Source organism: Dacryopinax primogenitus (genome assembly GCF_000292625.1).
Source record: "Dacryopinax primogenitus strain DJM-731 SS1 chromosome Unknown DACRYscaffold_5, whole genome shotgun sequence".
NCBI classification, from domain to species: Eukaryota; Fungi; Basidiomycota; class Dacrymycetes; order Dacrymycetales; family Dacrymycetaceae; genus Dacryopinax; species Dacryopinax primogenitus.
In genome coordinates, this window is record NW_024467202.1 from 1,149,905 (window position 1) to 1,172,208 (window position 22,304).

The following is a 22,304-nucleotide window of genomic DNA, read 5'->3' on the forward strand; positions in this document are numbered from 1 at the left end:
AGGGAAAAGCAGCCGCGGGAGCTTGGAACGGGGAAAGAGAATGCGGGATACCGTCCTGTGCTGCCTCAAAGTTCCGAAAGAACAGTTCGACACCCGCAAATGGCTTTCCCTTCCCGGAGCCTGCCAGCAGCCGCTCCCGCCATACCTAGAAGAGAACAGAGACTTCCTAGACGAGTTTAAAAGGGAGTGTGCGGCTCTGGGATGCCGGGTGCTCGGATGCCTCGCTAGGGCATGGGGCTTGGAGGAAGAGTTCTTCGTCGGACAACATAGGTATGATGAACCGAGCATGGACAACTTCCAGCTGATGCACTGTACGCCTCCCTTTCGGAATTCTTAGTTAGAAGTCACTCACGAGAGAGCAGACGTGCCCTACACTCCCGAGTACGCGGAAAAAGACGTCTTCCGGCTCGGCGCACACACGGATTGGGGCTCTCTTACGCTCCTCTTCCAGCCCTCTCCCGGGCTTCAAGTCCGCCCCCCGCACTACGCGCACCATCTCCCTCCCTCCGCTGGCGAGCAAGGATCGACGCTCCTGTAGTTGACGGTGCCGTTCTGGTGAATGTGGGCGATTTGATGCATATCTGGACTGGGGGAGCGGTGAGGAGTACATGGCATCGGGTTAGGAAGGGAGGGGGGGATAGATACTGCGCGGCCTACTTCTTGCATCCAAATGAACGGTCGGTGAGTCCATTCTCCTCGGTGCTGGGAGTGTACTGATGCGGGACAAGATCATCGACCCCCTCCCGACGGCGGGGACGGCGCACATTCGGGAAAAGTATCCCGGGTTCCCTAAGACCGCGAAACAGCACTTGCAGGATCGCATTAAACAAGGGACCCAACAGCAGAACTCGGGCTTGTATACGAGCTGAGCCGACGATGGAAGTCCGTTGACCGAGAGCACGGGTAGGACGGAGCATCACTCAGGAAGAGACACTACCCAGTGGATTAGTGATATACGTTTTGCTTCAAACAAATGAAGATGAACTATTGCAAATAGCGTGAACGAAGCTCTAACCCAACCCCTGCCCACCAAAGACAGCCTGAGAGACTACCACCCCTCCACGTCAGCCTCGACGACTTCTACTTTCTTCTGCCCGACAACCCATGCCCTGGCCCTGATTTTCCCATCCTGGGCAACGACGACCTCTACCTCCGCCTCAGTGGTCTTCTCCGCAGACTTCTTCTTCTTCCCTTCTTGTGCGAGAACCGGGTGAGCGACGGGCAGGAGCAAAGAGCACAGGTGTGTGGAAGGCACCAAGTGCAGGGTGCGAACTTCCTCTGGCTCTTCTTCCTCTTCTTCTTCCTCTTCTTCTTCCTCGTCCTCTGGGTCTTGCTCAACCTTGGGAGGTACAATGGTCTCCACCTTGACTTCCTCCTTCCCTTCCCAGAACTCAAACCCAAGCTTGGAGATACTGGACGGCACAGGGATGCGCACTTTCCTACGCGCTGGGAGAGGGGTGCCCGCATTGATCACCTGCCAGAAAACCGGTTCCCCAGCAGAGGGGAAGACGAGTCCAATAGGCAGGGAGAGTGCCTGACCCTTGAGGATCGCTTGTTCTTCCTCTGACCCGGCACTCACCGGTGGCGGGTGGGTGACCGTCAACCGTGCGTGGAGCGCACATCCTACAGCGACGACGTTGCCGGGCGGGATAGAGTTGCTCAGCACTGTTGGCGGGTCGGGGAGCAGCGTTTGGAGGGCATCGGCGATCCCGGGCAGGGAAGCAGTGCCGCCGACGAGGATGACCTCCCCTATCTGGGTCGGGTCGACCTTTGCCTCCCCGAGGCACGCACGCACATGATCCGTCATGCGCGTATAGACTGACCGAGCGAGGAGGTCAAATCGCAGGCTATTGATACTCCCGTGGTAGTCCATCCCATCCTTGAGACTCTCGACGTCGAGCGTAGCCGAGCCCTGTGTGGCCGAGAGAGAGCGTTTTGTCAGCTCGCAGGCAGCGCGGAGTTTTGCCAGCGCGCGAAGGTCTGCAGGGGTGGTCGACGTTGGGGAGAGGGCAACACCGGATTTCTTGCTGAACTCCTTGGCGAAGTGGGATAACAGGACAGAGTCGAGCTGCTTTCCGCCGAGGGTCGAGTCCGTAGACTGGTGCAGGGCGTGCACGAGCGAGTGGTGCGAGACGGAGAGGAGGGTCGCGGTGGTTGAGGAAGCGCCGATGTCGAGCACGAGTGTGCGGCGGTCGGAAGGAACGGGGTGCGGCTCAGGGGCTGCGCTTCCGTTCGCAGCGGACTTTGTGTCGGTAGGCAAGGCGGGTGAAGCAGAGGACGGTGCGTATGCGAGCACGGCGGCGGCAGCCGGGTCCATCAGGGTAATGACGTTGATCCCTGCGTCTTTGGCTGCTTCCAGGAGTGCGTCCCTCTGCTTTACTGACCAGTCTGAAGGACAGGAGAGAACGGCGCCCTTGATGATCCTGTGGCTGAGGAAGTCCTGTGCGGACTGGAGGAGAGAGCGTAGGAAGAGGACAGTCACTTCCCGTACTGTGAGCGTCTTCTCCTGCGCCTCTCCCTCCGGCTCAGGAGTAACAGAGACCACGTAAGTCGGCACGCCATCCACATCCTTCAGCTGGGCGCTGAGCGGTGACTGCTCCCCGATCTCGGAGAAGGAAAGACCGAGGAAGTTCCGGAAGGCAAGGATCGTGTTCCCGCTGTTCTTGACCAACTGGGGAAGCGCCTGGTTACCAATGTACGTCTCTGACCCAAGGAAGGAGACTGCACATGCTATTTGTCGTTCGCCGTCCTCGTTGGCTATCGTATCCGCGCGGCCTTCCTGTGTGCGCCCCGAAATGTCAGTAACTACTACGCAGGAGAAGGTAACAGCAGAGGCACCTTGTTGATCACTGCAATGCTCGCATAAGCATTCCCAAAGTTGATACCAATCACACTGTGTGCTTCTTCATTCGCGATCGCAGCTGCAGTCGCCGGTGTCGCAGCTCCGTTCGCAAGCCCAGGAGGAGGAGAGATAGGGTTCGACATGGTCGTTCGTGTCGTAGTCAATGAACGAAGTAAGAACTCAATTACAAGTATAAGTGCCCTCTAGAGGCTTTTATTCTCAACTTGAATCTCTTGAAATTGCCGTCCAAACTATGCAAAAGGTCGAGGAGAAGTTGTTAATGCGCGCCTATCCTTTTTTCTGAAAGAGTTATAAACTTGTCACAAGTAGAACGGAATCAAATTAAGGGGAATTTAGCACAGCCACTAGGGGACACCGACGATCAGAGCGGAACGAGTCGGACAGCGAAGGGGAAGGAAAGGGTGATGACAAGTGTTAAGGAGACGACGGCGAAGGCGACAAACTTCTTTCCTTTCTACCATCATCTGCTCGCGGACATCCCGGAGCGCAGCTAGGACACGCTGATACATACAACTTGTCATTTCTCGAGGGACTTGCGACGAGCTACAACTGCAGCTGACAGCGAGGTGCACACCATGTCCTTCCCTCAGTCTATCCCGCCCATGGATGCGCAGGAGACGTACGTCCAAAAAGGTTGGAGGAAATGCAAAGAGCAGCCTATAGTGCCTCTCGGTATGTCCCTATCTCAACCCTTTGAGCACCCCTCACCCTCATCCGCAGGCGTCGTACTCACGTGCATGGCTTTCCTCGGAGCGACACGCTCCATGCGCACGGGGAACAAAGCCTCCTTCAACCGCTATCTCCGATTCCGCGTCGTAGCGCAAGGCGTCACCGTCCTAGGGTGCGTCGCCGGTGCCTGGTGGATCGGCCGCGAAGCCCGGCTGGAAGGGATGAAGTTGGAGCGAGAAGCTGCCAAGCGCGGGGAACGAAGGATGCGTGAAGGGGACTTTGATGATGGGCTCAGGGAGAGATTGAAGCAGGCAGAAAAAGTTTGGAAAGCGGAGGATGAGGCGGATCAGAGGATCCCGATCGTTATGCCCTCTACGGGAGCGGCGGCGAAGACGGGGGCGATACCGGTTTCCCCGACGCTGACGGTGGAGAAGACGTCGGCGGAGACGAATGCTGCTATCGCTCGCGCGAGGGAGACACCCGCGGAGTTGAAGTCGAAGGAGGTCGCCCAGGCGCCGATGAAGATTGGGGACTTGTTGACTTCTGAACAGCTGAAGGAACGTATGGAACGCCGTGCGAAGAAGACGTTGGGAAAGGATGAGGAGGAGAAGGAGGAGAAGCAGGTGTAGAGGTAAAAACATGGAATGACCATTCTCTTGGGATACAATCCTCAGAGCACCGTCTGTTGTAGCATTACCTTTTACTTACTCAGAAGACACTCCTCTCACCATGTTCATATCTTTACACAATATGCACACAATACACACGACATACAGACACGACGCAATCATGCGTACATACTAGTAGAGTCTAAATGGGGTATACTTGCATTACGCCACGCCTGCGCTCCTACAGCACTAAAATAAGCCCAAGCGAGCCGGGCTGGCACACAATCAGTGCCAGAGAGCGGAGGAGAGAGCGGAGGACACACGCCGCCCCTCTCAGGGACAGTACGTGGTGAGAGGACCGATGGTCGGGAGGGGGTGAGGAGAGGATCACTGCTTGCGGGTATACATCGGTATCCCGCCCTCGCCCTGCTTCGCTTTCTCCGTCTTGCTCTGGTTTTGCTTTGCGATGGCGTACACGACGCCTGCGAGAAACCCCGTTGTCACGCCGCTTACGGAGCCTAGGGTGACGGCGTCGCCGAAGAAAATCATGCCTGATGCCGCGACAGGGAGTTTGTTGAGCGCGCCGACCATGCTGGCATAGGTTAGCAAGGGAGGGACAAGAGAATAGGGGAGAGAGGCACCTGTAGGTCGTGCTGCTCGTGACGCGGACACACCAGGCGGTGGTGTACGAAATGAGCACCGCGACTCCGCCTGAGAGGACCATAGCGAACAGAAGGAAGTTGCGGCTCTCTGGGGGGCTACACGACTCAGAGCATGTCCGGGGTGGCAAGGAGAAGGGGACTCACAAGTTCAGAGTGAGGTTCTCCGACGTCCACCGTTCTACCAGCAAGGAAAAGACGATTAGAACCGGGATAGAGAGCAGGTTATTGTAGAACATCGAGTCCCAGTCCTTGAACCCCGTGGCCTTGATCCGCTTGCGCATCCCAAGGACATACGCTGCACTCGCGAGGCAGTTGAGGAACATCCACAGGTAGCCAAGGTTCACAGGCACGCTACCGACAGCGGCGATCCCTTCTGGCAGAGGGGTGCCAGAGGTCTGGTCAATAGGTGACCACACGCCCGTGAGCGCGTTGATCGTGTTCGTAATATCAGACCAGGCGGCGATGATAGAGGAGAGGACCATGAGGAAGAATGAGACGAGCGTGAGACCAGTGACGTGCCCGCCGAACCAGAGGACTTCGCCATATGCCTACGGTCCCATCAATGGGAGATCATAAACCTAATGGTGAATGACGCACAATGAGGATAATAGTCAGATTCTTGAAGATGGTATACACAGGTATGGTCAGGAATTGCTGTACAGAATGAGCATTTTCTCGGATCCCCCAATCACGGGCTCACCAAGCTCTTGGACCCAGTGTAGATGACTACGACGAGGGCAAAGCTGATCGGGAACCAGTTCTTCGCGTCCTTCATATCAAAATCGCGGAAGGATATTACCCCTGTGCGCTTGAGCGTCGCTACGACTGAAACGCAGACGATGGACTGGATGGCGAGGAGGAGGAAGTTCATGGAGAAATGTCGGCCGGAGAGGACGTACTGCGTTGTGTGGGCGTCAGATGCGCTCTGGAGGGGAGAGAGGGAAGGACGTACTTTGTTCACGACGGTCATGAGGATTGATGAGCAACAGTAGGAAAGGATGGGGAACACTAGGGGATCGTCAGCCCTTCATCCCAATACCTCCAGAGGAACCTCCAGAGCAAGCACCTATATATGTAGCACTTCCACGGCCAACAGCCATACCCAACTCCAATTGCAAATACACAAGAGAAGCACGCAACTCACCAGGATTCGTCGCTTTCTCACCAACACTGCCAGGCCTCTTCTCCTCCTCCTTAGTAGGCACAGGCTTATACTCCACCGCAGGACTTTTCTGGTCTGCCATCTAGCTGTATACGAGCGCGTCGGTGTGGTGGGTACGTGTGTGTGTGTGGGGGGGGATGGGGATGTATGCGTCTATTTGAATCGTCGGTGAATTTTGGTAAGGATGGCGCACTACCGGGAGGGGAGGTTGGGTCAAGGGAGGCTCGCGGTCGGCTTTGAGGTAAGGGCGGTATATGCGGGGTGAACGGACAAGCGCAGAGGAGAAACAAGGGCGATGCTTGATGATCTTGCACAAGAACGAACCTTAGCGCTAGAGTCAAATTGCGACCGTGACAGTTAGGTGATGACGCCGTACGAGTCGGGGTGGTGGTTGGTGTCTAAGCAGCAACAGGAGGGAAGGGACGATGAGGAGGGGGGTGGTGGTGGTGGGGAGGAGGAGGATGAGCGTTGTTGACGCCTACCAAGCGTACAAGGAACGATAAAATGACAACGACTGAGCCAATAGAGCGTGCGATGTCATTCGCTGTGCATAGACCCTTATTTTTTAATGGAGGCAAAATAAGTCCTTTCCCGCTAATGGCGGAGATTAGATTAAGGTCCACATCACTCTTCCATTGTCAAATATGGACGTAATACCCGTCTGGACTAGTATTCTTTTAGTAAAAACTAGCACAAGACGTACAACGCATAACGCATAACATAAGTCCAGCCAACCGAACGCGAACAAGGAAATAAAAATATGTACAAAAACCCTCCCCCTCATGGAATTTTTAATGACATCCACCCACCCCCGCAGCTCACATCAAATCAAACCACCAAATGACCAAAAACGCGATACCCGCCGTGATCGCAAACAGGAGCACCGTCGTGCCCATCATCGCCGCAAGGAGCCACCAAGGCGCCTGTTCTTCCTGGTTGTTGTTCATCTTCGCCGGGTCAAGCCCAACGCGTATCGCCAGATCTCTCCTCTGTTTCTCCTGTTCCCTAACAACCCTGCGCTGATAAATCAGTGCACGCGGGTCCCCGCCAGGCGCGGTGGGAGATATGGAGGCACTGCCGTCTTTCGAACCCGAGACGAGGGAGATGAATGACGGGTAGTGATGCTCGCACCATTGCTCGATCTTACCGCACGCGACGGAGATCTTGAGGTAGTTCGGGTCCTGAGGGAGGGACTTGGCGTGGATGCGTCTGCCAAAATCGCGGAAGACGTAGGCGACGTCCCTCGGGTTGGTCGCTTTCTGCATGAGCTAGAAGCGGGAGGGGGTTAGGGAAGAGAGGGAGGGGAGGCAGAAGGGGACGGGACGCACCTGCACTGTCTGCCCACGCCGGATCTTCACGTTCCGCTGTAAGACCTCTGGGTTCCCGTAGCACAGTGCCAGGGTAGCGATAGCCATGACCTGAGGGATAGCGACAAAGTTGAACACGCTCTGGTTCTTCAGCATCGTAAGATAGTCCAGGGAGTCGACCGAATGCCTGAGCGCATCGAGCACCATCCCGTTCAGGGCGAAGACGGCTTGTTGTTCCTTCTCACGTTCTTTAAGCTCCTTAATATCGGCAAACCCGAACTTTCCCCAGATCTCGCGCGGCCAGAAGAACCTCCCGTCGTCCACGTCCTCCCTGTAGTCCCTAGTGATGTTCGTCTTCTGCAGGAAGAGACCGCAGGAGTTGCTCAGCTCCAGCTGGTCGGCAATCCATTCCTGCTCCTTGCCCGTAGCGGCAAAAAGCCGGGAAAGCCCTTCACCAACAAGGCCGGCAACACAGTGACAGTACAAGTCGTACTCCTCGATCGTCTCGACGTAGAAAGAGCGTCCAGGGGAAACGCGATCGCAGAAATCGGCCATGCCCTTGCCAGTCTTTTTCGTAATATCCCGAATGACCTCGAAGCACCTACACCGCCGCTGTGTCAGCAAGGGATTTCCCACGTGCACGCGGGGGCGGGCGCGGACTCACGACTTGGGAATCCGAGCAAGCTCCTGGATGACGACGTCAAAGTGCACGCAAACGTCCCGATCCTTCTCCGGCCCGTTGCCTGTAAAATTCCACCCTTCCTCGTCCAATCGCTTGTAAAAGTCGCGCAGGAGAGGCTGCTTCACTTCCACGGGGATGGTCATGTCATCTTCGATCGTGTCCAGGGCGCGGAGGGTCAAGTAAAACAGGCAGATCTTCGTGACCCTATGTCAGCGGCTAAACCAAAGAAAGTGTAAGAAAAGACTGACGATCCTAGCGAGGTCCCCTTGGAGGTTCTTAATCACTACTGCAAATGACCTGCTGGTCATATCCAGATATGCCCAGCAAGTGCGCATGCTCTCCCTGTCCCAGCCTGTGGAAGCGAGTTCCTTGGGATCTGAGAGCTCGCGGTTGTCTGTCCATACCCAGTACTGTGCAAGAGCGCGGAGCTCATTTGGGTGACGAAAGAGAAGGTAGAGGAGTTCTGTTGCTTTAGGCATTGTTTGCTGTGACTAGGAGATGACGAGGAGGGGGGATGGAGGAGGGGAAGAAGAGGAAGAAGAAGGGAGGTTGGGTATTTCTGCCCCGGACAAGACCCTTTCTTGTGGAGGAAAGACGTGTCTATGAGAACTTGATGGAAGAGCACAGCCACTTACAGGACCGCAGAATATATAAACTGAAAGGCAAGTGAGGAGGGAAAAGAGCACTTTGGTTAAGGGCATATTTATATCCATACAGGAGATAAGGCACAAAAGGTAAGGGGAAAATGTATGCGGCACCGTACTCATTCACCGACGTTCACTTCAGGAGACCCACCATCATCCCCACGAAAGAAATATCATGGACACTCCACTCCCCGCACCAGTCAGGATCGACATCCTCTCTTCCTCTTCTGTCTCTTCCCAAGAGGCAGCCCAGCAATTAGACACGTTCTTAGGGGGTTATAGGGGGAGAGCGGAGATTGGAGATGTCCTCCTTGGGCAGTTGGAGAAGCTTGCAGGAGCGCTGAAGGGGGAATGAAGTACTCGGGGATGTTTATCTCTTTTTGGTGAAGTCGGATGGTATTCAGTTCTGGAGTTGTCGCTGCAGCTGCTGTGAATGGACGGTGAGGTCGGTGTGGGAGAAGTTGATAGACTCTGACTGACAAGAATATCCTCGGCACCGGGAGCCGTTGATAACGACAGGAACAATTTCATTCTTTTCATTGTTGTAAATATCTACAAATTATACATTTACCATGAATATCTATACTACAAGGAAAATATCATTTTCTTTTCTTCACTTTTCTACAATTCGCAATGTTAATTTCCTTCGATGAAGCAAATGGTCACGGAGAAACTCAAAGGGACTGCGCAGGCTGTGTCCGTCTCCGTTCCACCTCGTCCTCGTCGTCCTCGTCGTCGCCGTCGCGCACCTCCTTCCTGCCATTCCCGTCCACTCGCTATCCATCTCCAACCAAGCATCATGTCCCGCTTCGTCCGTCCGTCCAAATACCGGTCAGTCCACTCACTCACAAACGTCGTACGCCTCATATATGCGCATATAGACACGTCTTTGGCCAGCCTGGAAAGAAAGAATATGGGCTCGAGAACGTCAAAGTGTCCAACTCTGCCTGGGATACAAACATGATCGATGCATCTGCTGTACGTCCTCGCTGCCCAGACGCGCTCAGTACATACTCACAACCCACAGAAATATCTTTCAATCAACTGGAACGCTTCTGGCGGAGGGGCGTTCGCCATCCTCCCCCTCCCCTCGCCCTTCGCGCCTCTCCCATTCAACCTCCACACCAAGCTGCCGGACATCATCCCCCTCGCCCGGGGACACAGTGCGCCTGTGCTAGATACCGCTTGGTCCCCGCACGACGACAGTGTCGTCGCGTCTGCGGGAGAGGACGGGCGGATCGTTATCTGGAAAGTAGAAGAGGGGATGTTCGAAGGCTGGGGAGGGGACAAATGGGAGCCGGTCGACTTCTCGCCCTCAGCGCGTATCCAGGGTTCTGGGAGGAAAGTCGGCCAGGTGCTCTTCCACCCCACTGCTGCCCAGGTAATTGCTTCTGCTGCCGGGGACCACCTGGTGAGGCTGTACGACCTCGGGAGCGCGGACGAGCCCAAGCAGGTGCTGCAAGGACACACGGATACCATCCAGAGCCTGGCGTGGAACCCGACTGGCAGTTTGCTGGTAACGACCTGCCGAGACCGGAAGGTGCGGCTATACGACCCCCGGGCGTCGGCTGAGCCCGTGCGGTCCGCGGACGGGCATCCGGGCGTGAAGGGCGCAAGGGTGGCGTGGATGGGCGATTTGGACAGGTTTGCGACCACCGGGTTTAGCAGGATGAGTGATCGGCAGGTTGGAGTGTGGGACGTCGGGGAGTTTAAGACGGAAAAGATGACTAGTGTGGACCAGAGCAGTGGGGTGTTGATGCCTTTCTGGAGCGATAATAATATCCTTTTCCTCGGTACGTTCCCTCCTCCTTCCTACCTTCCTTCTCCCTACACAGTGGCTAACACCCCACAGCCGGGAAAGGAGACGGCAACGTCAGGTACTACGAATACGAGACCGGGCAGCTCTTCCCCTTGTCGGAATACAAGTCCTCCGACCCGCAGAGGGGAATGTGTTTCCTCCCCCGGCGCGCGCTGAACGTGTACGAGAACGAGATCGCGAGGGCGTACAAGGTCGTCAGTTCTGGCGTTGAGCCCGTAGCGTTTATCTGTCCTAGGAAGGTGCCCTCTGTCCTCCTAGCATCTCCCTCTCCGCATCTCACTGACACTCCCACCCGCAGGCCGACGCATTCCAAGCAGACATCTACCCTCCCGCACCCTCCTCCTCCCCCTCCCTCACAGCCGGCGAGTACTTCACGAGCTCCAAGCCCCTGACGCGGAAAGTTGTCGACCTCGAGTCTGGCTCTGTCTCCCACGCGAGTACGCCAGGGAAGAGCGTTTCCCTTCCCCCGCCTAGCACTCCTGCGGCACCCCAGCAACAGGCGAGAAAGTCCACCGCTCCCGCGCCGGTCAACGTCACCCCCGCCCCGCCGCCAACAGTCACCGTCGCTGCCCCTGCTCCCAAACCCGAGCCCCAGCCCCAGACAACCCCAGCCCCCATGCGCAGCCCAGTCCAACCCAGCCCAACGCGTATCGAGCCCTCCCGCTCGGACAGCTTCAGGATCCTCACTCCCAAACCTCAGTCGCTCGAGCTCGCAGACATCTCCGAGCCTATAGAGCACGTCGATAGTCCGGATATTGACGTTCCTGAGTCGGCTACGAGGATGGGCACGATCACCGCCATTGGTGCTGGTGCCGGCGCCGGTGCGGGTGGGCCGGACGGAGTCAGAGTGGAGAACGAGAGGCTTAAGAAGGAGTTGGCGGATGCGCAGAGTCAGATTAGGGAGCTCCAGATCCAGCTTGATGGGATGAAGGAAGCGCAGAAAGCGGCGAGGGCGTTGTTGCTCGGCTGAACGGGCGAACGTGGGAGTCGTTGGACGAAGTTTCATCGTGAATGTTGCTCATGTGCTGTGCTGTGATGTTGACTTTTACCCTTATGAAAAGGAACGCTGTAACGCGGTTGAATTCATGTTTCTTTCCTTGCTTGTGTTGCGTGGAATGTGTGCATGTGTGTCATTAAATAAACGGAGAATAAAGGCGTCGTTAGGAACGCAGCGGGCTATAGACGACAACGAGTGGAAGAACAAGAATTATGCACGGGAAAGGTTACAGTAATACAACGAGGACATGAATAAACCGGACTGGAAGAGAACGAACCTCCTTTCCACAGATCAACCCACCTAAACACACAGCCATGCTACAAGGTCATTTCCCGCTCATTTCTTCGCAACTGCAGAACTTTCAAGCACGGCGTAAGTGCCCACAGGAAGAGACTCACCCTTAGCTTTCTTCGCCTCTCCCCCACCTCCATCTCCCTCCTCATCCTCGGCCTTCCTCTTCGCTAACCTACCTTTCTTCTTCGGCTCTTCGTCCGCTTTTGGTAGCCCGGCCGACTTCTTCGCACCGGGGAGGGGGAGGACGTCCTCGAACTCGTTCGCACACTTAGGGCAGAACCACTGTCCCTCGGGGATACTCTTCAGCGGCGGGTCGAGGCAGCCCAAATGATAAGGCGTATCACACTTCTCGCACTCGAGCGCTTCCTCCCCGCTCGCTTCCCGGTCTTCGTTACACACCACACAGAGATTCGGGGCAGGGACAGCGTCGGGAAACCTAGGGAGGTCAAGCAACGCCTCGTTCGGCCGGGCGAGGAAGAAACTGGTGTTCTGTCCAGCGGCAAGGGCAAACACGTCGATTCCGTTGAGTGTTTCCATACGCACGGGCTTGGGAGTGGACTTTGGCTGCCCTTCACCTAGTCCGAGCTCGGAGTTGATCGCATTCTGCCCCCAGGCAATCGTCATTACGCCTCCTGGGCCAGCGTCCTCGTCCACGGCGGTGGCGAAATGGGTCACACCACCCGCAGCGGCTAGGAGGACCTTGCACCCTCTGGAGACGCATTAGCATGCAGCATCGCATAGGAGACACCCGCTCAGGGGGGAGGGAAGACGCACTGAATCTCAGGGAAATACCTGAACGTGCTAAATGGCTGCCCGACGCTGCCCGCTCCGCTCGTCTTAAACTTTCCCGCCATCTGGAGCATCTTCTGACGATCGATAACGATCGTGCTCGTCGGTCCCGCAGCTACGAATGCGGCGCGCATAAGGACGTTCGGGCCGGCATATTGAGGTACCAGGGTGGGAATAAGCATGTCCTTCGGATGGCCAAGGCCGAGCCGGCAGTAACCGTTGAAGCCCCAGACGTAGACCAGTCCGTCCGATGTCAGGGCTATCGCGTGCTGTTGTCCACAGGCGACCTGGGTGGTCACCTTGTCTTCGAGAGGACCCCTGACCGGTACTGCTCCCACATGCTTCAGTCATTTTGCACAATACAAGGCGATCGACGTACTAGGTTCATCCTCAATGTCGTACGTCGTCTTGTTTGCCTGGGCGATCCGCTCCCCTGTCCGTCCGTTCGCGAGCTGCCCGTGCTCTCCGCTGCCGAACGCATACACCTTCCCGTTCTCAGTCAGAACGAGGGTGAAATTGACTCCCGCAGCTATGCACCGCGCGTCAGCTAACCAATTCTCCGCAAAACACGGGTACTCACAAGCTTGGACTGCTTTCTCTCCGACTTTGGCCCTCGCCCACCCACCGGTGATGAGCTTCCACGTACCCATCTCTCCCCCCGCAGGATGCCCACACTGCCCATGCGCATTGAGCCCCGCGGTCCAGACGCTCCCCTCGTCCCCTACGAGCACGCTATGTGCGCGCCCACAAGCCGCATATACGAACTTTGTACCAGGGGCAGCACCGACGTCGGTCGGGAGTAAGCGGAGGGGGGTGTACTGGGAGATGAAGGGGCGGGAGGTGTGTGGGACGCCTAGGCAGGACGAGGTATTTCGCCCGAAGAGGTAGGCAGCGCCGGCGACTAGCGACGCGTTTTAGCGGACGCGTGCGGATAGCAAGAGACGGCACATACCATCGAGAACGATCACGTGGCATCCTGAGTGAGAGGTGTATACTCCAGTAGCTTTGACGTTGGACAGTGAGCGAAGCGTGTGGGGCAAGGGCAAGTCGGGACTGGTGTGATGAGGACGGAACGCGCAGAGAGACGCGAAGAACGTACTATTCTGGATCAGCGGGAAGGCCCTTCTTCCCTAGAGCGAGCCTAGCATATACGCGTCAAATTTCGCATGTTGAGTAAGAAAGAGACGCGTACCAGTTTGTACCACCACAAAGGAGGACTGCGAAGAATTGATGTTCAATGTTAGTGATGATGGTGGTAGGAGAAAGAGAAGTGCGGTGGCAGGGATGATTGATAACATTAATTGAGATGACTGACCTCTTCCCCACTTCTCCTTCTCCGTTTGGTCCGGTGCAGCGGCGGAGTCTGTCATTCCGCCCGGGTTGTGATAGGAAAGCACGACCCAGAAAGGAAATGACACGTATTGTATTGTCAATATACCCTTTTAGGCAGTTATGACAATGATATCCGCGTTTCCGTTATTGTACCGGGGGAAAACAACAGGAATTGTTGTTTGTTTATCGTCCAGAGTGAATGGGCGCAACAACAGCGACAACAAGAGCGAGAACAGCAACAGCGGAACGGCCGCAAATCATGTTCGGGGTCCTAGGGGATAGATGGACAATATTCAACGTAACAATGCAACAATAATACACCATATTTGGCATAGAAATACACGCTTTTGGGCAATGTGTGGGGCAAAACGGTAACCGAGAGGCGGGGAAAATACATATGCAAAAGGGTAAGGGATGCTCATCCCTCCCTGCCCTATATCTTCCCGTCTCGGCCAGGGGTGACAGATGTCCATCGGCGTTACTTTATAGGCTGCTGAACGTGACACTGGTTTGCCTCGGCGAAGAGTATCTCCCAGAGGCGTGACACACGCATAAAATGTGTCATTTCAACTACGATTAAACAGCAGGTACAGTATCATTTCTGGAAGTGGAGCGTAGAAAAAAAAGACAGCGATCCACAAGTGGTGGGCGACTGGAAGAGACTCGTCAAGCTCTTGCTGGCCGTCCTTTGGATCGAGCTGACTGAGATGTAAAGAACAGTGAGAGAAACAGTATCAACAATTCACAGGTAGCGATATATCTCCATATCTCCAGATGACATCATGCTGGTCCCCTTTCTGGCCTTCTCACCTCCTCATTTAATACCGATCCATCACCAGTAGTCACTCGCCTCATGTGGAGGGAAGGCGTCCTCAGGCTCAGTCAGATGGACAACATGATCCAAATGAGTGGTATACCGCTGCTCGCTTGGGAAGGACAGACCGATCTGGTGGAAGTTTTGGGGAATCGATTCGTAAGGATACGAGGGGTAAGCATAGTAGCCGTTCTGGTTGCTGACAGGGAGATACCCTGGGGCATACGAGGGTTCGACAGGCAGGTACGAAGGTCCAGAGACGCTAGAGCTACCAGAGGGGAAGGGTTCGTGCAGGTACTGGCTAACAGGTGACACAGTGCGCCTGTTCGGGTCGTACTGCTCATCGTCGAAGTTAGGTACAGTCGATCGTTGCCCTTGTACACGCTCGTCAGACAGGTGAGATGCGTTCGGGAACTCGTTTTTGCCATTATCTCCTTGTGCGTCGTCGTCCGTCTCTCCCTCAGCATCATGGTCCGTTTCCCCTTCAGCATCATGGTCCGTTTCTCCTTCAGCATCATGGTCTGTTTCCCCTTCAGCGTCCTCGTCAGATTCCTCAATCGGATCATCATTTGTTTCCTCGATCGGATCATCATCGTACATCGCATGATCTTCCTGAGGGACATATGTGAGCCCTCGTCCACCGTCTTCGTCCGCATTCTGTGATAATCGAAGAATTGGACGATATCCGTTCAGCTGAGAAGGAGCGAAAGCTGTGGGCGGGAGCATCAGTCCATGATCGCTGCTGGGCTCGCGCATCAGTTCGGGGGTGGCATCATTGAGAACAGTTGCAAAAAAGCGATTAATCGAGCTCTCTGACGCCCTTTTCAGGTTATCCGCTTGGACAATGCGGGACATCTGCGGTTCGGCAATCATGCCCTTCATTTCCTGGACGACAACCTGCCGTAACTCCAGTTCTTGCATCGTAGGGGTAATAACAGAATCCTGGTCCTGGAGCGAAACGATCATGGAGTTGTCTGGATGGATCGATTGTCCTGAAAGCTTGAATATACCTGTCATGGCCTTGCTGACAGCCTGCATCAATGGCAGGTCGGACTCAGTATCGGAGATGTCCATATCAAACCCTTCGCTATCTTTGCTCTCAACATGAACTCCGTGCAAAGATGCATCCATTTCGTTGCTGCAGGCTCTTTGGTTGTCAACCTCCCCTGAAGCAGCTTCCTTACGCGGAGGGTTGACGGGTTCCTCGTCCGGTGCGAGAGCAAGCTCTCGTGCCCCAGGAGGGGGATCATCATGTGAGCCGATACACACTGTTCAACCTTTAGCGTATGCCGTCGCAGTCTAAAGTAGAACATACCGAAACCACACTGATCCCACTGCAGCCATATCTGTTGGACGGTCACATTTAGAAATTGCCTGAAACCGGCGGAAATGACGTACAATGAGATCCACACTTGTGCTAATAATGGCGCTCTGTCCATGTTCCAGAGCCATTTGCGGCCGCTTGACTTTCGGCCCATTCGCGGCCTTGGGAGCCTTGCGCGGGGTTTGGCGTTTGGCTTTTGTCTTCGTCTTGATAGCGCCTTTGACCTTCGTGGTCGGGCCCACGATTTTGCTCTTGGGGCCACTCTTCACAATACTGCTTTTGCTCTTCTTTGGCTTGCCCATTCCCGACACGTTCTTCTCTGTTTTCAGGCTCTTCTTCCCCTTATTCGTCCTTTTGATACGTTTTGGGGTGCTGCTAGTGATGGGGTGGCTTCCTGACGTAGGCATTAGTTCAGTTTCTGTTTGCTGAAGCGTCTCAATTCCAACGTCAACCGTGGAGTCATTCGGCTCAGTTTGGATTTCTTCAGCGCTATTTGTCACTTCCACCGGAGCCACTTTCACTTCCCGGACTGACGGTTCTACTGACGCGATATCTTCATTGTGGACGATTTTCTGTACGAACTTCCCACTCTTCGTCATCACTATTACTTTCTTTACTGCCGACTTTCTGGGGGTCTTCGGTTTCTTAGGCGGGTTCTTCAAGTCGAAACGGATAAGGACAGGTGAGCGCAACGCAAGAAGCGCGACTTGATCACCAGCCCGCAGCAAAAACTTGTCAAATATCAATGACACGTGGCCGTTTAATTTCAAAAAAATGCGTACTTTGCACTCTCGCCCAGAAGAACCGAGTACAGTCGTCAACGTGTAGAACAATCTTGGACTGTGATCCAAGACCGCCATCCTGTTCAGCAGATTCATCGCGTCGACAGCTGCAGACGGTGTACTGCCCCAAGCTTGTACCCCGCACTCGTTTGCGTACAACTCGTTCCAAGTTGCCCGATAACAGAACCATGCCGGGACGTCATCTCTGTCTACGATAGCTTCAGCATTATTCAATCGTCCCATTCTCTTGTTACTTACAAATGAAGGATGTGTTAGGTATAAAGCCACGAACCATCGGAAGAGGGTCTCCAAGGAACCGTTGGAGAATGTAATCTGGGGCCGGAAAGGTTTGTTCACGTAAATGGACGCTATTTGGTTGCCAAGTTAGACTCCCAATATCGACTGTGTTATCGTAGATAGAGGCTGCTTCGAGAATGTATCCACCCCTCGTGATGTCAATCGTGGTGTTGAACACTCCTCCTTTGGTTGGATTGAGCCAGTCGCTTGCACAGTGCCATGATTTCTTCGTAATTGATTAGGCGGCGTCTCACAAAGAGAAGTGAATCGACTAACCATGTCGTTGCCACACTTCATGCATGTCCATTTGAACAATCTGCTTCTGTATGTCGCCAACCCACAATGACGACACACAGAAGTCCCGAACAAGACTGAGGCCATATCTGCAGAATGTTGTGCATTCTGTTCTGCGGACACCACGGCGGGTTCAAGCAACGCATGGGACTCCCTCGCTATCATTATCCCTGTGAACATCCCGTTGTCATGATCCGGTGTCAAGGGAGGACAAGGCTCGTCCCCCGTAATCTCGGGGGTCATCCACCACGGCGGTCGCGAGTTAGTGCCTTCGTCCCATTCAAATACGAACTTCAGGGCGGTTTCTTTAATCGGGTCCGCATCTTTTGCCATAAATACCTATGTTATTGATTTAATATACAGCTTGGTAACAATGAAAATCCTTACGTTCTTGATTGTGTATGACCCCAAAAGGGCGTATGTCTTCTCTAAATGAAATGGAAGGAGATCAAAATCACTCTTGACGAGAAGATCCACGCTATGTTTGGAATACCAAGTATTAAGAAGTCCTGCTTGGTCAATATTCAGGCGTGCCTTCATGCGAACGACAGATGGAAGGCTTCCTGAAACCTCCTCTCAGTAATGAAAATGGCATAGAGTCAAGTACCATTACGGCGGCCCTTTTTCTTGCTATTGCGTTTCGTTTGCTGTTCAAACTGCAAACGTCGTCGACTGTAAGAATTAGTTAATATTTTTTGGACAAGTACAGATATAAGAGAAGCGAACACTGTGATGGTTAGCGTTTTGCCTGCCCAACTGGAATCAGGACCCGTTCTCCCCTCGAGAACCAGCGCAGTGGCGGAATACCCGGCGAGATCCCGCGATCCCAGTTTTGTACCCGATCGTGTCTTGCCGTAAGCAGGAGATTCGAGGAGACTGACCCAAGAGTCGAACCAGATACTCGGTGGTGCGTGTGGAAGTGGCCGGTCGACATTCGTAGCGGATTTTCTGCCCGACGGTCGAGCAGATTTGCCGAGCTTAATGAACCCGTGAGTCCAACGTTCGGACATGGTTCGGCGTGTGGAAGCAATCCGCGCTTTCACCAAGTTTCTCACTGTGCATATGCGTAAGACGTGGGCCACAGAAGCAAAAAAAGACTGACTCGGCGGATAAGGGACCCATTCAGACCACGTAGGCACTGTGCGCGGCTCTTCAACTTGCGGCAGTTCAACAATCGCTTTCGCCTTCTTCTGAGGTTGACTGAGAAGTTTTGACGCATCCTCCTCAAGCTGGCGTTTCGCGCAAAAAGCTCTTCTGATAGGATTCGGCCCCACTCGGACGGGGGGAGTGGGAATGTCGGGTTCATCCAGAGACTCCGCTTTAACGCTGGACATCTGCTGATCGAGATCATTCCATTCCCAACGAGGATCCTTCTTGTATTGTGAATGTATCCTCTTCTCTGCTTCTTTCGCAGCCTGCCGCTGCGGCACCACCACCGGCCATTTTGCGTTTGGGGAAGAGGCCTCCTCAGCACGCGAGGCGTCGATTAAAGGTATAGTCGGTGGACTGACGTGGGCGGTGTCGATGGAGCTATGGAAAGTCTCAAAACCAATCGGATCGGACCCTTGTCGGTCTCCAATTAATGACGCCCGAGATGCTGCAGTCTCATACGATGACATTTGGAGCGGGTCACTACCTGAAAGAGGGGAGGAGCCTTGTTGGTCCTTCGGGATCAGAGCAGATTTCTTTGGTATCCTGTAGCGAGGGACGGTTTGCCCTGGTAGAGGAGGTACGATAAAATCGCCAGGCGTAGGTGGAGGAACGTCGATGTGATTCTGTTCGACAGGCGCGACTATGACGGGTGTAGTCGAATCTTTATCTGAACTTGAACGGTTTGATAGGTATCGCGCCATCAAATTATTCACTGAGCCATTCTTAGGTACTTTGGAGGATGATTTCTTCGAAGATGACGGGATGCGTTTCTGCCCGTCTGGGTTGTTTGACGGTGTTCGCAGGTTGGCACTGGCAGCATTCAACCCATTGCTGTGTACGACGGCAGGTTCAGATATCAAGGTGTTTTGTTGTTGTGCAAGTGAAGGGGCTACTAAATCTCCTTGATCGGGCTTGTTGGGATCCTCGTCTGAAAGCTCCGCTGAAGGAATGGACGAGAGTGGCGACCAAGCTCTTGAAGGGATAGCTACAGAGTCATCTCGGAGTAAAGAAGTGTCGCTGCCGGGTCCAGTACGACAGCTCGCCGATGATCCTGAGCTGACCGGAGGTCGATTTTGTTGCATGGCTTCATTTTCCGGTTCTTCCATGGCAAGCGCGTCTGGAGGTGCAGGAATTGAAGGGGCGGAGGCGCCTGTATGTACGTAAGTTATCCTCAAATTGCGGGAACAGAAATCCTGTCCCGCGCCGGACAAGCTTCTTCCGCCGACGATCGGGGTTGGCGGATCGAACCTTGGAAGGTGATTTCCAAATGGGTTTGAAAACTATAGATGTTGTTGGGAGATGTTATATATCGGATGGTCCTTTGTTGCGTTCTGTTAAAGCACTTCTCTTATTGATGTTGCTGGAACTAGCACTCAACACCGTGAAAACAAACCCTCCTGACTGTGAACATAGTCGCCCAATATCTTATGGGGATATGTGAGGGAACACATTCATGCATGCCAGAATCATGGCAATTTCTTGATATTGTTGATACGTGCGCTGCCTGTTTCAATTTGTATTAGCAACCAATTCAGCTGCACTGCAAGTAGCAGTGTGTGCTCACCAAGCGATAACTTCCTGTCAGGAGCAATTACTTCAGCTTTGGCCATGGATTGACAAGCTAAGGCCACAGGTCCGAGATTCAAAAGTGGGCACTTTTCCATTAAACTTTGGTGTGACTATATCCATAAGTACTGTTCCAGACGCTCGGCACGGGTAATAAAGACGCGAATTGGTTGGTGTCAGATTGAGACTGCATGGCTGAGATGTTTTGTGTAAGGAGTTTACCGGACCCTGGCCAGCCCTAAGTGTTGGCAGATAGGATAGGTGCACGTGTTGACACGTGATGTGGGTACAGTACCTGATTACATAAGCTAGGAATCCGTGGCAGCACATGGATAGCAATCCTCTCCACACATGCCCTGGGCAATGGCATGCAGACAGTGATCTCCTGAGACAAAGAGGTTAGCAGCATGTGATTCAAAGATGCGATGGATATGCAGAAAGAAGGCAGGCAAGTAAGGTGGATAAATGATTACCAGATTTCCTTAACAGGAGGGTTAGGTGGAAGTAAAAGGGGGGTTTCCCCCTGCCCAATCTTGGGACAACTACATTGCCCCGGGACTAATCCACTCTTCATTCTTGGCCACCACTAAGACTAAGTAGCCTGCAGGGACTATGTCTCCTGCCCATATGTCTCTCTGCACCCTACCAGCATGTAGCAGTCATCAAGACATCAAGCATGTCTATGTGTCATAAACTGAGTGTTTGTCTGGTTTTGTGAAAGTAATTGATTCCTACATTCTGTTTGGCACCTGAGAAGAAACTGATTTCTTCACAGCCACTAATAGTTTTTGTCTGAGATGAGTTAGAATGGGGCTTCTAGACTTGATAGGAGAAAGTATTCAGGGTGATCAAGGAGATAATCTGCAATTAGTCATGAAACAACAAGTTTTGTAATGATTTGTTGTCGTGGTCATGGTTCAAAAGCACTTTATTTGTTATCAGTTGATCACGTGACTGTCATCGCATGGCGACGTGATTGCATGGTTACTCCGCAAACCATATGGGACAGGACAGCCGCTGCTGTCCCGCCTCGCTGGATGAACTTGATATTCAAACGAGGAATCAACACGTTTAGAACGATCTCTACGTCGTCTAGGTGCGGTCTCTCAATCGTAGTTTCATCCAGCACTGACAAGCAACAGCATGGACAGTACACTCGCCCTCTCCACCACCTTCAAGCTCTCCTCTGGGTACGAGATGCCCATTCTGGGCTTCGGCGTGTACCAAATGCGCGAGTGTGCACAGCCTATCGCCGCTGCATTCAAGGCTGGGTACAGGCATATCGACTCCGCGCAAATCTACAGGAACGAAGACCAGGTCGGGGAGGCGTTCAGGGCAAGCGGGTTACCGAGGGAGGCGGTGTTCATCAGTATGTCAGCTTTATCATCTCCGCTCATCTGCCGTTGCTGAATATCATGCGCTGTGTGCCGTTTTCCGCAACTGTTCAGCTACGAAAGTCTCCAGCCGTAACCAAGGCTACAACAAGACGATCGCCTCGGTTGACCAATCGCTCAAGACGCTGGGGCTGGACTATGTCGACCTCTTCCTCATTCATGATCCACTGTCTGGCAAGGTCAAACGGCTAGAGACGTACAAAGCACTGCTGGAGAAGAAGGAGGCAGGAAAGATCAGGAGCGTAGGGGTGTCAAACTAGTGCGTAGTGTTCCTCGAGGAAGGGTTGTTTGCTGACTTCCATTCGCACGATAGTGGTGTCCCTCACCTAGAGGAGATCAAATCTGCCGATCTTCCCGCCCCGACCGTGAACCAGATTGAGGTAATGACCTCTCAGTTTGTATATGCTCTCTTCTCACGTGAATCCAGCTCCACCCCTGGTGCCAGCAGCGCCCAATTGTCGAGTACTGCCAGAAGAACAATATCGTCGTAGAGGCCTACAGTCCTCTGACAAGGGGAGACTACCTGAACGATCCGACATTGCAAGCAATTGCCAAAACTGTGAGCTGTTCCTACTCCTTATGAAGCCTATATGCTCACTCCCGACAAGCACAACAAGGAACCCGCGCAAGTGCTTATCCGTTGGTCCCTCCAAAAGGGCTACTCTCCCCTTCCCAAGTCTGCCACGCCCTCCAGGGTCGCCTCCAACGCCGACGTCTACTCCTTCTCGCTCTCGGAAGAAGAGATGGCGAAACTAGATGCGCAGGACAAGGCTGAGAAGGGCGCTGTCACGTGGAACCCGGTTAATGCTGAGTGAGTTTGTTATGGGTTTTGGTGTACCGATAGAAAAGAATG

General features: G+C 54.0%; 9 protein-coding genes across 9 annotated transcripts; 4 read left to right on the forward strand and 5 right to left on the reverse strand.

The window, feature by feature from the left end:
* Positions 1-40: 40 nt before the first annotated feature.
* DACRYDRAFT_105995 (Clavaminate synthase-like protein) lies at positions 41-538 on the forward strand (the record flags this gene model as incomplete). Its single annotated transcript, XM_040768181.1, has 2 exons — positions 41-311; positions 363-538. 2 exons carry the CDS (start codon positions 41-43, stop codon positions 536-538), a joined length of 447 nt encoding a protein of 148 aa, XP_040630732.1.
* A 510-nt stretch (positions 539-1,048) lies between these two features.
* Positions 1,049-2,985, reverse strand: DACRYDRAFT_87972 (actin-like ATPase domain-containing protein; the record flags this gene model as incomplete). The annotated part of the gene is made up of 2 exons (XM_040776833.1): positions 1,049-2,779; positions 2,839-2,985. The coding sequence occupies 2 exons, from the start codon at positions 2,983-2,985 to the stop codon at positions 1,049-1,051; spliced, it is 1,878 nt and encodes a 625-aa protein (XP_040630733.1).
* A 492-nt stretch (positions 2,986-3,477) lies between these two features.
* On the forward strand, positions 3,478-3,771 carry DACRYDRAFT_34672 (uncharacterized protein; the record flags this gene model as incomplete). The annotated part of the gene is made up of 2 exons (XM_040774382.1): positions 3,478-3,535; positions 3,584-3,771. Coding segments are annotated over 2 exons (246 nt in total), but the record flags the coding sequence as incomplete, so codon positions are not given.
* Positions 3,772-4,348: 577 nt separating this feature from the next.
* On the reverse strand, positions 4,349-6,088 carry DACRYDRAFT_21268 (UDP-galactose transporter). The gene is made up of 7 exons (XM_040772318.1): positions 5,947-6,088; positions 5,755-5,810; positions 5,503-5,700; positions 5,400-5,456; positions 4,947-5,350; positions 4,782-4,898; positions 4,349-4,732 (listed from the first exon to the last, which is right to left on the reverse strand). The coding sequence occupies exons 1-7, from the start codon at positions 6,044-6,046 to the stop codon at positions 4,528-4,530; spliced, it is 1,137 nt and encodes a 378-aa protein (XP_040630735.1). The 5' UTR covers positions 6,047-6,088; the 3' UTR covers positions 4,349-4,527.
* Positions 6,089-6,694: 606 nt separating this feature from the next.
* On the reverse strand, positions 6,695-8,504 carry DACRYDRAFT_64920 (squalene synthase). Its single transcript, XM_040775764.1, has 4 exons — positions 8,202-8,504; positions 7,936-8,147; positions 7,293-7,872; positions 6,695-7,232 (listed from the first exon to the last, which is right to left on the reverse strand). The coding sequence occupies exons 1-4, from the start codon at positions 8,430-8,432 to the stop codon at positions 6,783-6,785; spliced, it is 1,473 nt and encodes a 490-aa protein (XP_040630736.1). The 5' UTR covers positions 8,433-8,504; the 3' UTR covers positions 6,695-6,782.
* Positions 8,505-9,356: 852 nt separating this feature from the next.
* On the forward strand, positions 9,357-11,503 carry DACRYDRAFT_21270 (DUF1900-domain-containing protein). The gene is made up of 5 exons (XM_040772319.1): positions 9,357-9,428; positions 9,479-9,575; positions 9,625-10,390; positions 10,450-10,655; positions 10,715-11,503. Exons 1-5 carry the CDS (start codon positions 9,397-9,399, stop codon positions 11,384-11,386), a joined length of 1,773 nt encoding a protein of 590 aa, XP_040630737.1. The 5' UTR covers positions 9,357-9,396; the 3' UTR covers positions 11,387-11,503.
* A 60-nt stretch (positions 11,504-11,563) lies between these two features.
* On the reverse strand, positions 11,564-14,001 carry DACRYDRAFT_21271 (RCC1/BLIP-II). The gene is made up of 9 exons (XM_040772320.1): positions 13,812-14,001; positions 13,689-13,713; positions 13,596-13,637; positions 13,449-13,549; positions 13,077-13,397; positions 12,876-13,025; positions 12,482-12,824; positions 11,812-12,416; positions 11,564-11,763 (listed from the first exon to the last, which is right to left on the reverse strand). The coding sequence occupies exons 1-9, from the start codon at positions 13,864-13,866 to the stop codon at positions 11,750-11,752; spliced, it is 1,656 nt and encodes a 551-aa protein (XP_040630738.1). The 5' UTR covers positions 13,867-14,001; the 3' UTR covers positions 11,564-11,749.
* A 659-nt stretch (positions 14,002-14,660) lies between these two features.
* DACRYDRAFT_115156 (uncharacterized protein) lies at positions 14,661-20,101 on the reverse strand (the record flags this gene model as incomplete). The annotated part of the gene is made up of 11 exons (XM_040769943.1): positions 14,661-15,910; positions 15,958-15,988; positions 16,041-16,697; positions 16,749-16,957; positions 17,007-17,271; positions 17,400-17,678; positions 17,727-17,902; positions 17,953-18,011; positions 18,066-18,393; positions 18,442-19,641; positions 20,056-20,101. 11 exons carry the CDS (start codon positions 20,099-20,101, stop codon positions 14,661-14,663), a joined length of 4,500 nt encoding a protein of 1,499 aa, XP_040630739.1.
* A 1,153-nt stretch (positions 20,102-21,254) lies between these two features.
* DACRYDRAFT_49375 (Aldo/keto reductase) lies at positions 21,255-22,266 on the forward strand (the record flags this gene model as incomplete). Its single annotated transcript, XM_040774895.1, has 5 exons — positions 21,255-21,426; positions 21,506-21,710; positions 21,765-21,831; positions 21,879-22,010; positions 22,060-22,266. The coding sequence occupies 5 exons, from the start codon at positions 21,255-21,257 to the stop codon at positions 22,264-22,266; spliced, it is 783 nt and encodes a 260-aa protein (XP_040630740.1).
* Positions 22,267-22,304: the final 38 nt, after the last annotated feature.